Genomic DNA, 12188 nt, shown 5'->3' on the forward strand with positions numbered 1-12188 from the left:
GAATTGCGCCTTCTAGAGGCTCAAGAAGTCAAGACCCCAGATCGGTTTAAATGCAGCTATATCAGGTTATGGGCCGATTTCAACCATACTTGGCACAGTTGTTGGATATAATAACAAAACACGTCGTGCAAAATTTCATTTCAATCGGATAAATTGCGCACTCTAGAGGCTCAAGAAGTCAAGTCCCAAGATCGGTTTATATGGCAGCTATATCAGGTTATGGACCGATTTGAACCATACTTGGCACAGTTGTTGGATATAATAACAAAACACGTCATGCAAAATTTCATTCTGATCGGATAAGAACTGCGCACTCTAGAGGCTCAAGAAGTCAAGACCCAAGATCGGTTTATATGGCAGCTATATCAGGTTATGAACCGATTTTAACCATACTTAGCACAGTTGTTGGATATCATAACAAAACACGTCATGTAAAATTTCATCCTAATCGGATTAAAATTGCGCACTCTAGAGACTCAAGAAGTCAAGACCCAAGATCGGTTTATATGGCAGCTATATCAAAACATGGACCGATATGGCCCATTTACAATACCAACCGACCTACACTAATAAGAAGTATTTGTGCAAAATTTCAAGCGGCTAGCTTTACTCCTTCGGAAGTTAGCGTGCTTTCGACAGACAGACGGACGGACGGACGGACAGACGGACGGACATGGCTAGATCGACATAAAATGTCACGACGATCAAGAATATATATACTTTATGGGGTCTCAGACGAATATTTCGAGTAGTTACAAACAGAATGACGAAATTAGTATACCCCCCATCTTATGGTGGAGGGTATAAAAAGAAACACATAAAATTAAGTAAAATGCATGAAATATTTATTTGAATCATTAATGTTTGAAGAATATTTCATGCAAATATTGACCGTGACTGCGCCTCAAATGGTCCATCCGCTTAGTACATTTTTGACATACTCTATCCAAAAAACCCCAAAAAAATAGTTTAAAGGCGTTAAATGGCAAGATCTAGGCGGCCAATTGACCGGTTCTGAACGTGAAATAAAATGCTCACCGAACTCGCCTCTCAATAAGTCCACTGTTATGCAAGTCAAACTCTTGCATTTTGGGCAAATAAAAGTTGGGTATCCTCTCACGGTAGCGATCAACATTCACAGTTACTTAACGATTCGCATTATCTTTGAAGAAGTACGGTCCAATGATGCCACCAGCCCATAAACCGCACCAAATTGTGACTTTTTCTGGATGCATTGATAGCTCTTGCAATGCTTCTGGCTGATCTTCACTCCAAAATCCACAACTCCCATTGAGTATCCTCTCACGGAAGCCATCACCATTCACAGTTACTTAACGATTCGCATTATCTTTGAAGAAGTACGGTCCAATGATGCCACCAGCCCATAAACCGCACCAAATTGTGACTTTTTCTGGATGCATTGATAGCTCTTGCAATGCTTCTGGCTGATCTTCACTCCAAAATCCACAACTCCCATTGAGTATCCTCTCACGGTAGCGATCACCATTCACAGTTACTTAACGATTCGCATTATCTTTGATGAAGTACGGTCCAATGATGCCACCAGCCCATAAACCGCACCAAATTCGGACTTTTTTTGGATGCATTGATAGCTCTTGCAATGCTTCTGGCTGATCTTCATTCCAAAATCGACAACTCTTATTATGCTTATTTACATACCCATTGAGTCAAAAATTAACTTCGTCGCTCAGTGGAAGAAGCGCGCGTTGAACTTTCTGAACAGAGCATGCACTTTGATAATAAAATGCAATAAATTGGAAGCGTTGTTTGTTTGTAAGACGATTCATGGTAAAATTATAGACCAAACTGAAGATTTTTGACAGTAAAACAAAACACGAAACGTGCGTGAGCTGTCTAAACCAGTGTTGTCAAAAGGATAATCGCTGAAAAATCCCCTTTTATTTATGAGTATGTGAAATTTTTTTTAAAAATTTGTTTCCAAAAACAAATGTTGTCGATTCAGTCCATGAACAAATTTATCATAACGCCATAAAGACCTTGAATTGCAGAGCATTCATTTCCCTCCCTTAAACAATAATTTGGACTGTTCAATGGAATTCTAGTTTTCCCATTTTTAAGGATGTGAATTCACGGTAACTCCACTATGTGTTTTTGTGCATGACGGTGATGGGTAAATGGACTTGCCCATGTCAATGTGAATGAAGGTCCTTTTGTTTATGGGCAAACTGCAAATTAGTTTAAGGATTTTTTTGGCATTGAGCTATAGAGCTTTATTTAAGCAATTTTGTGAAAGTAAACTTTTGAAAGTGCATATGTGCATGCACAAGGTAATTGAATTTGAAAACGATTTTACTAGTACAATGTTTATGGAATAAAAACGCTAAATAAAACCTAAAAACAAAAGTTTTCAGTTTTAAATTTTAGTTTATCGTTTATACCAAAACAAGTTAAAACGCAATAAGTTTGGCCGGGCTAAAACTTGTAAGACTAACACCATGGATTCTGCTAAAAGTTTTCAAAGTTCAATTTAGTTATGAGAAATATGTGTAATAACATACAAAACTTCTGCCAAATCAGACATCTAGAGGCCGTAGAAGACTAGCTGGGTGACCGGTTTATATGGGAGCTATATCGGGTTACAGACCGATTTGGACAGTACTTACCACGGCTATTGAAGTCATAACAAAACCAAATTTCAGCTAAATCACATAAAAGTTAAGATTTCTGGGACCTCAAGAAGTCCAATGTGGGGATCGAATTATGGGGAAGGGGGGTTATGTTCGAATCTGAACAGATATGGCTCATTTGTAGGTAGTTGGGGATTAACTACCTAAGAAAATAAGAAGTAGCTATTCCAAATTTCCAGACTATACGAGGGTTGCCTTTTATATTTCGGGACTCGACAACAAAACCAAATATTAATCATAGCAAAAAGCTTTATGGTTTTTCAAAATATTCCCCATCAAGGTCTATACAGTTTTGCATGCCTTTGAGCCAATTGTCGCGGCACTTTTGCCACTCTGATTGAAGTATCTCCAAAACATGCATTCTGAACGCATCAATCGCTTCTTCAGGTGTCGTAACACGTTGACCTCTCATTTTATTTTTTACGTACGGGAATAAAAAGAAGTCATTCGGTGCCAAGTCAGGACTATACGGCGGATGATTCATCAAATCGATTTTAAGATTGCTCAAAGAAGCAGTTGTTTGAGTCGATGAGTGAGAGCTCGCCTTGTCGTGGTGAAGAGTGATCCGTCTTTGGCGGTTGGTTTTTATACCCTCCACCATAGGATGGTGGTCATTCGGTGCCAAGTCAGGAATATACGGCGGATGATTCATCAAATCGATTTTAAGATTGCTCAAAGAAGCAGTTGTTTGAGTCGATGAGTGAGAGCTCGCCTTGTCGTGGTGAAGAGTGATCTGTCTTTGGCGGTTGGTTTTTATACCCTCCACCATAGGATAGTAGTCATTCGGTGCCAAGTCAGGACTATAAGGCGGATGATTCATCAAATCGATTTTAAGATTGCTCAAAGAAGCAGTTGTTTGAGTCGATGAGTTAGAGCTCGCCTTGTCGTGGTGAAGAGTGATCCGTCTTTGGCGGTTGGTTTTTATACCCTCCACCATAGGATGGGGGGTATACTAATTTCGTCATTCTGTTTGTAACTACTCGAAATACTCGTCTGATCGTCGCGACATTTTATGTCGATCTAGCCATGTCCGTCCGTCTGTCCGTCCGTCTGTCTGTCTGTCGAAAGCACGCTAACTTCCGAAGGAGTTAAGCTAGCCGCTTGAAATTTTGCACAAATACTTCTTATTAGTGTAGGTCAGTTGGTATTATAAATGGGTCATATCGGTCCATAACTTGATATAGCTGCCATATAAACCGATCTTGGGTCTTGACTTCTTGAGCCTCTAGAGTGCGCAATTCATATCCGATTGGAATGAAATTTTGCATGACGTGTTTTATTCTTACTTTCAACAACTGCGTCAAATAAGGTTCAAATCGGTTCATAACCTGATATAGCTGTCATATAAATCGATCTGGGCTATGGACTCTAGAGGACGCATCCGATTTGCCTGAAACTTTGTACTCTCATGACCATCAACATACGTGTTTATTATGGTCTAAATCGGTCTATAGCCAGATACAGCTCCCATATAAATCGATCTCTCTATTTTACTTCTTGAGGCCACAAAGGGCGCAATTCTTATTCGAATTGGCTGACATTTTACACATGATGAATCTTTTAAATTACTGTAAACAATTCAAATAGCGCTCGTATGTCAAAATGTTCTGATTACATATAACCTCAAAAATGTCAAGCTTTACGTTAGAGCTGTCAGTTGGCAGATTGCCCACTCGTATCATTCTTCGTTCGTCTGCTACCGTTATTTTGACCGACGTACGGACAGACATGGCTAGATGGCATAAAAATGCCAAGACGATCTGGAATATAAATACTTAATGACATCGCAGATCAATATTTCGAAGTTCTACAAATAAAAACCCATGTCCCAACAGAAACGTCTGTAGACGACATGAGAGTGAGAGCAGAGACAACGGAGGTGGCTTTTGATGAAACTGCATTTTCCACAGGACACAACGGGACTTACGATGTCCCCGGTATCTGGAAATAATGAGGTTGAAAGGGGGCTTAACATAACAGAATTTATGGTTAAAGAAGCCTTGGGGAGCAGTCAACCACTGAACTCACCCAGACCTGATGGCATACTTACGGCGTTACTACAGAAGGAGGCTGACTATTTGGCGCCCATTCTGGCCACAATTTTTACAGCGTGCCAAGGGCTTCCATATACTCAGAAAGCCTGTCAGAATCAACCTCATTGATCGAGGACATATCATAAAAGAATTTATGGTAAAGCAAGCCTCTAGGAGCTCCCAACCATTTAACTCATCCAGACTTGATGGTGTTACTATAAAACAAGTAAAAAGGCGTTAGGTTCGGCCGGACCGAACTTTGGATACCCACCACCTTTCATCAAAATTCGGTGAAAATTTCATACCTTATGTCCCATATCAGTTATATCAAAATATGTTCCGATATGGACCAAATACTGATAAGTACACTAGCTGGATGTCAAATTTCAGTGAAAACGGATTATAAATGCGCCTTTTATGGGGCCAAGACTTTAAATCGAGATATCGGTCTACATGTCAGCTATATCCAAATCTGGACCGATTTGGGCCAAGTTGCATAAAAATGTCGAAGAGCCCAACACAAAGCACTGTCCCAAATTTCAGCGAAATCGGACAATAAATGCCACTTTTATGGGCCCAAAACCTTAAATCGAGAGATCGGTCTATATGGCAGCTATATTCAAATCTGGACCGATCTGGGCAAAGTTGAAGAAGGACGTCGAAGCGCCTTACCAAACTCACTGTCTCAAATTTCAGCGACATCGGACAATAAATGCGTCTTTTATGGCTCCAAAACCTAAAACCTAGATATCGATCTATATGGCAGCTATATCCAAATCTGGACCGATCTGTGCGATATTGCAGAAGTATGTCAAGGGGCTTAACTTAACTCACTGTCCCAAACTTCGGCGACATCGGACATTAAATGAGCATTTTATGGGCCTAAAACCATAAATCAAGAAATCGGTCTATATGGAAGCTATATCCAAATCTGATCCGATCTGGACCAAATTGCAGAAATATGTCGAAGGGCCTTACGCAACTCACTGTCCCGAATTTCATCTAAATCGGACAATAAATGCGGCTTTTATGGGCCTAACACCATAAATCGGAGGATCGGTCTATATGGCAGCTATATCCAAATCTGGTCCGATCTGAGCCAAATTAACGAAGAATGTCGAAGGGCCTTACACAATTCACTGTCCAGAATTTCATCTAAATCGGAAAATATATGTGACTTCTGTGGGCCTAAGACCCTAAATCGGAGGATCGGTCTATATGGCAGCTATATCCAAATCTGAACCGATCAGAGCCAAATTAACGAAGGATGTCGCAGGGCCTAACACAATTCACTGTCCAGAATTTCATCTAAATCGGAAAATATATGTGGCTTTTGTGGGCCTAAGACCCTAAATTGGAGGATCGGTCTATATGGCAGCTATATCCAAATATAAACCGATCCAAGCCAAATTAACGAAGGAAGTCGAAAGGCCTAGCACAACTCACTGCCCTAAATTTCAGCAAAATCGGATAATAAATGTGGATTTTATGGGCCTAAGACCCTAAATCGGAGGATCGGTCTATATGGGGGCTATATCAAAATATAGTCCGATATAGCCCATCTTCGAACTTAACCTGCTTATGGACAAAAAAAAAAAATTGTGCAAAATTTCAGCTCAATATCTCTATTTTTGAAGACTGTAGCGTGATTTCAACAGACAGACGGACGGACATGTCTAGATCGTCTTAGATTTTTGTGTCAGACATGCTGTTTAAATTTGAGCAGTTCGCTGAATGTCCTTCTCTTTGTCATGGTATCCACAACACCTTCCATGGTTTTGAGTGGAAAGGACGTAAGGCTTATAGGTCTGTAGGTCGTTGGTGTCGCATAACTTGCTTTGCCGGGCTTGGCTTTAAATACCACCCTTGCCTCATGACAGGCTTTCAGAGTATATGCAAGTCCTAGGTACGCTGTGAAAATAGTGGCCAGATGAGGCGCCAGATAGTCGGCCTCCTTTTGTAGTAAAGCTGGAAATATTTCATCAGGTCTGGGTGACTTAAATGGTTTGAAGCTCCTCAAGACTTCCTTGACCATAAATTCCGTTATGATAAGCCTTCTCGATCAACCTCCTCCTTTGCCTCTGCTCTCACTCCCATGTCCTCTACTAACATGGGTTTTTGAGTGTCTATGCTTGAACAATCTAATTATCTTGCCCAAGTCTCCTTCAGAGTAGTCTTCCGAACTTTGGCCAGTTGGTTTTCAACTTATTACGGAAGCTTATCGGAAATCGGCGCTAGCTGTGCTAATCTAAATCTAATGTAGCGATGGTCTGAGAAGACCCTCCAATCCTGAACCTCATCGATTAGATTTATCGAACATATTGTCACATCTAAAACCTCCTCCCTCTACAACATTTTTCATGAGATGTTTTAATTGACTTGCCAATGCCTATACAAAATTTCATCAAAATCAGCTATATTAAGATGTATTGCCCAAAAAGTAATTGCGGATTTTTCATATAGTCGGCGTTGACAAATTTTTTCACAGCTTATGACTCTGTAATTGCATTCTTTCTTCTGTCAGTTATCAGCTGTTACTTTTAGCTTGCTTTAGAATAAAAAGTGTAAAACAAGTAAGAGCGTGCTAAGTTCGGCCGGGCCGAATCTTATATACCCTCCACCATTGATCGCATTTGTCGAGTTCTATGCGCGGTATCTCTTTTTAGACAAACATAGAATATTGAATAAGAACTGTTATCCTATTGGAGCTATATCAAGTTATAGTCCGATTCGGACCATAAATGAATGCAGATTGACATTGTAGAAGTCATTGTGTAATATTTCAGTTCATTCGGATAAGAATTGCGCCTTGTAGAGGCTCAAGAAGCAAAATCGGGAGATAGGTTTATATGGGAGCTGTATCAAGCTATTGATCGATTCAGACCATACTAGACACGTATGTTGAAGGTCATGAGAGAAGCCCTTGTACAAAATTTCAGCCAAATCGGATGAGAATTGGGCCCTCTAGAGGTTCAAGAAGTCAAGATCCCAGATCGGTTTATATGGCAGCTATATCAGGTTCTATATCGATTTACGCCATACTTCGCAAAGTTGTTGGATATCATACCAAAACATGTCGTGCAAAATTTCATTCAAATCGGATACGAATTGCGCCCTCTAGAGGCTCAAGAAGTCAAGACCCCAGATCGGTTTATATGGCAGCTATACCAGATTATGAATTGATTTGAACCATACTTGGCACAATTGTTGTATATCATAACAAAACACGTCGTGCAAAATTTCATTCCAATCGGATAAGAATTGCGCCCTCTAGAGGCTCAAGAAGTCAAGACCCCAGATCGGTTTAAATGGCAGCTATACCAGATTATGAATTGATTTGAACCATACTTGGCACAATTGTTGGATATCATACCAAAACACGTCGTGCAAAATTTCATTCAAATCGGATAAGAATTGCGCATTCTAGAGGCTCAAGATGTCAAGACCCAAGATCGGTTTATATGGCAGCTGTATCAGGTTATTAACCGATTTGAACCATACTTGGCAGAATTGTTGGATATTATAACAAAACACGTCGTGCAAAATTTCATTCCAATCGGATAAGAATTGCGCACTCTAGAGGCTCAAGATGTCAAGACCCAAGATCGGTTTATATGGCAGCTATATCAGGTTATTAACCGATTTGAACCATACTTGGCAGAATTGTTGGATATTATAACAAAACACGTTGTGCAAAATTTCATTCCATTCGGATAAGATTTGCGCCTTCTAGAGGTTCAAGAAGTCAGGACCCAAGATTGGTTTATATGGCAGCTATATCAGGTTATGGACCGATTTGAACCATACTTGGCACAATTGTTGGATATCATAACAAAATACGTCGTGCAAAATTTCATTCCATTCGGATAAGATTTGCGCCTTCTTGGGGTTCAAGAAGTCAGGACCCAAGATTGGTTTTTATGGCAGCTATATCAAAACATGGACCGAGATGGCCCATTTACAATACCAACCGACCTACACTAATAAGAAGTATTTGTGCAAAATTTCAAGCGGCTAGCTTTACTGCTTCGGAAGTTAGCGTGCTTTCGACAGACGGACGGACGGACATGGCTAGATTGACATAACATTTCGCGACGATCAAGAATATATATACTTTATGGGGTCTCAGACGAATATTTCGAGTAGTTACAAACAGAATGACGAAATTAGTATACCCCCCCTCCCATGGTTGAGGGTATAAATAGTATATTTGATTAAAGTTCATTTAAAGTTTTATTAAAAATGCATTTACTTTCTTTTAAAAGATCCGCAATTACTTTTTGGGCAACCCAATTGCTCCCATATATGTCTTTTATCTAATATGGCCTTTTAAGGCTGTAGAGAGCCACAATTTGTGTCCTATCGTAAGAAAATCTTTCAAGGTTCTATTCGTTATTTCAATGAATAGATTTGGAGATAAGTTTAATAGATTAAATTTTTCTGCAGTCATATGCCTTTGTGACTCACACATTTTCAATCAAAATTTAGTTCTATCAAAATTCAAACATCTTTTTAAACCCTTAACTGTGATTAGCAATTTAAGCTTATTACCAAATCGTTGTTTAAGAAAATGGGTACTCACCTGTTTCCATTCAACTTTATCGATACCTTCGCCACCTGTCTGTTCAACCGGTGGCCTTAATATTGAAACGTACTGCAGGCGGCAGCAATGCAGAACGGAAAAAGGATAAACAGTAGGTAAAGCCATAACGTTTGCCATCAACATCATTATCGTCATCGCCATCGCCATCACACCATCACACCATCACACCATCATCAGTACATCACCGGGTAAAGGAAATGGTGCAATCATAGCCAACCACAAAACGGAAGTAGCCATAAAAAATGGAATAGAAAAAAAAAAACAAAACAAGAAAAATATGAGAGCCTTGTAGCAAGTTGATGAGTAGAAGGAGGTAAATGTGAACGGAATAGTAAAGGTCAGTAGCGGAAATATAGTTTAGCAATGTTATGTTTGTATTGGTTAGTGCTGGTTAGTAGTCGTCCTTTGTAAATGGCATAGTTTTCCTAGTTTCCAATGCATAGATAAGGTTCCATAACACGGTGGCATGGTTATGTGAAAGTTATTACTTTTAATAAACTACGTGTAATGAACTGAAACTGTTCATACTGTCTAGAGCGTTGTGTCATTTAAACTGGAAGGGCGTTATATAGGGCATAAAATACAATACAAGAGCTATAAGGCTACAGGGGCGGTGTAGAGGCAGAGGGTTTAACGGGAATGTCTAATAAATCACTGTGTTTATGGTTTAGCCACCTTTGGTTGAACTTTTTCTAAGGACAAATTTCAAGCCTTAAACCTCGTTGGCTACATTGAATGGTATCAAGTTTCCTTCAGATTGCTTTAACTGCTTTTTCTGTGTTTCTTAATGATTTGGTGGCAATGTGTTCCTTTCTTTGATTAAGTTAAAGTATCACCTAAAACGCCTCACAATTTATGCCAATAGTAGTAATGCTTCTACTTTAAATCAATGCCATGGAATTTGAGAGGAACCGGAGTTGTGAAATGTTTTTTATACCCACCACCATAGGATAGGGGGTATATTCATTTGGTCATTCCGTTTGCAACACATCGAAATATCCATTTCCGAACCTACAAAGTAAGGTATTGGGTTGCCCAAAAAAATTTTTTTTTTAAGAAAGTAAATGCATTTTTAATAGAACTTGGAATGGACTTTAACCAAAAATATATAATTGTCATTTTGTTCGATAACCTTTTGCCATCTTCGTGGCAAATTTAGTATTCCACGCTCATAGAACTTCTGGCCTTTATCTGCAAAAAACTGAACCAAGTGCGATTTTATAGCCTCATCATTGCCGAAAGTTTTACCATTTAAGGAGTTCTGCAAAGATCCAAATAAATGGTAGTCTGATGGTGCAAGGTCAGGGCTATATGGTGGATGCATCAAAAGTTCCCAGCCAAGCTCACTCAGTTTTTGGCGAGTGACCAAAGATGTGTACGGTCTAGCGTTGTCCTGGTGGAATATGACACCTTTACGATTGACCAATTCTGGTCGCTTCTCCTTGATGGCTGTATTCAATGTGTCCAATTGTTGACAGTAAACATCCGAATTAATCGTGTGGTTCCTTGGAAGCAGCTCTAAATATACCACACCCTTTCAATCCCTCCAAACAGACAGCATAACCTTCTTTTGGTGGATATCAGCCTTTGAAAAGGTTTGAGCTGGTTCACCATGCTTGGACCATGGTTGTTTTCGACTAACGTTGTTGTAAACAATCCATTTTTCATCTCCAGTTATGATTCGTTTTAAAAACGGATCGAATTCATTGCGTTTAAGGTGCATATCACAAGCGTCGATTCGGTTTGTTAAATGAATTTCTTTCAATACATGTGGTACCCAAATATCAAGCTTTTTCACCAGTCCAAGACTTTTTATGTGATAATGAATGATCTCACGCTCAGTTACATGACGATCCAATTCGACTAATGCTTTGATTTGGTCATCATCAACTTCATTTGGCCGACCTGTACGTGGCTCATCTTTAAGTGAAAAATATCCAGAACGGAATTTGCGAAACCAATTTTGACACTGTCTTCCTTTTAAAGCTTTATCACCATACACATCTCGTAACTTTTTAGCAACCTGCTCCGCGTTTTTTCCTTTACGGAAATAATAAAGTAATATATGACGAAAATGCTCCTTTGTAGGCTCCATATTAAAATTGACGCCAAACAAACAAAGGTAAACAAAATTTCGCGCACTTTTTTTCTAAAGCAAGCCAAAAGTAACAGCTGATAACTGACAGAAGAAAGAATGCAATTACAGAGTCACAAGCCGTTGAAAAAATTTGTCAACGCCGACTATATGAAAAAAAAAACAAGTAAAAGCGTGCTAAGTTCGACAGGGCCGAATCTTATATACCCTCCACCATGGATCGCATTTGTCGAGTTCTTTTCCCGGCATCTCTTCTTAGGCAAAAAAAAAGGATATAAGAAAAGATTTGCTCTGCTATTAGAACGATATCAAGCTATGGTCCGGTTTGGACCACAATTAAATTATATGTTGGAGACCTGTGTAAAATGTCAGCCAATTCGAATAAGAATTGCGCCCTTTGAGGGATCAAGAAGTAAAATGGAGAGATCGATTTATATGGGAGCTGTATCGGGCTATATACCGATTCAGACCATAATAAACACGTATGTTAATGGTCATGAGAGAATCCGTCGTACAAAATTTCAGGCAAATCGGAGAATAATTGCGACCTCTAGAGGCTCATGAAGTCAAGATCCCAGATCGGTTTATATGGCAGCTATATCAGGTTATGAACCGATTTAAACCATATTTGGCACAGTTGTTGGATATCATAACAAAATACTACATGCCAAAATTCATTCAAATTGGATAAGAATTGCGCCCTCTAGAGGCTCAAGAAGTCAAGACCCAAGATCGGTTTATATGACAGTTATATAAGGTCATTGACCGATTTAAACCATACTTGGCAC

General features: G+C 39.4%; 1 protein-coding gene across 3 annotated transcripts in view; it reads right to left on the reverse strand.

Annotated features, from left to right (window-relative positions):
• Positions 1-12188, reverse strand: part of LOC106095129 (serine/threonine-protein phosphatase rdgC) — a 126357-nt gene that overhangs the window by 45139 nt on the left and 69030 nt on the right. For all 3 annotated transcript variants that reach the window (XM_059360393.1, XM_059360392.1, XM_059360391.1), the window contains one exon: positions 9285-9356. In XM_059360393.1, the coding sequence (XP_059216376.1) occupies positions 9285-9356 (72 nt within the window). The remainder of the gene's footprint in view (positions 1-9284; positions 9357-12188) is intronic.

This window comes from Stomoxys calcitrans, chromosome 1, assembly GCF_963082655.1.
Source record: "Stomoxys calcitrans chromosome 1, idStoCalc2.1, whole genome shotgun sequence".
Taxonomy (NCBI): domain Eukaryota; kingdom Metazoa; phylum Arthropoda; class Insecta; order Diptera; family Muscidae; genus Stomoxys; species Stomoxys calcitrans.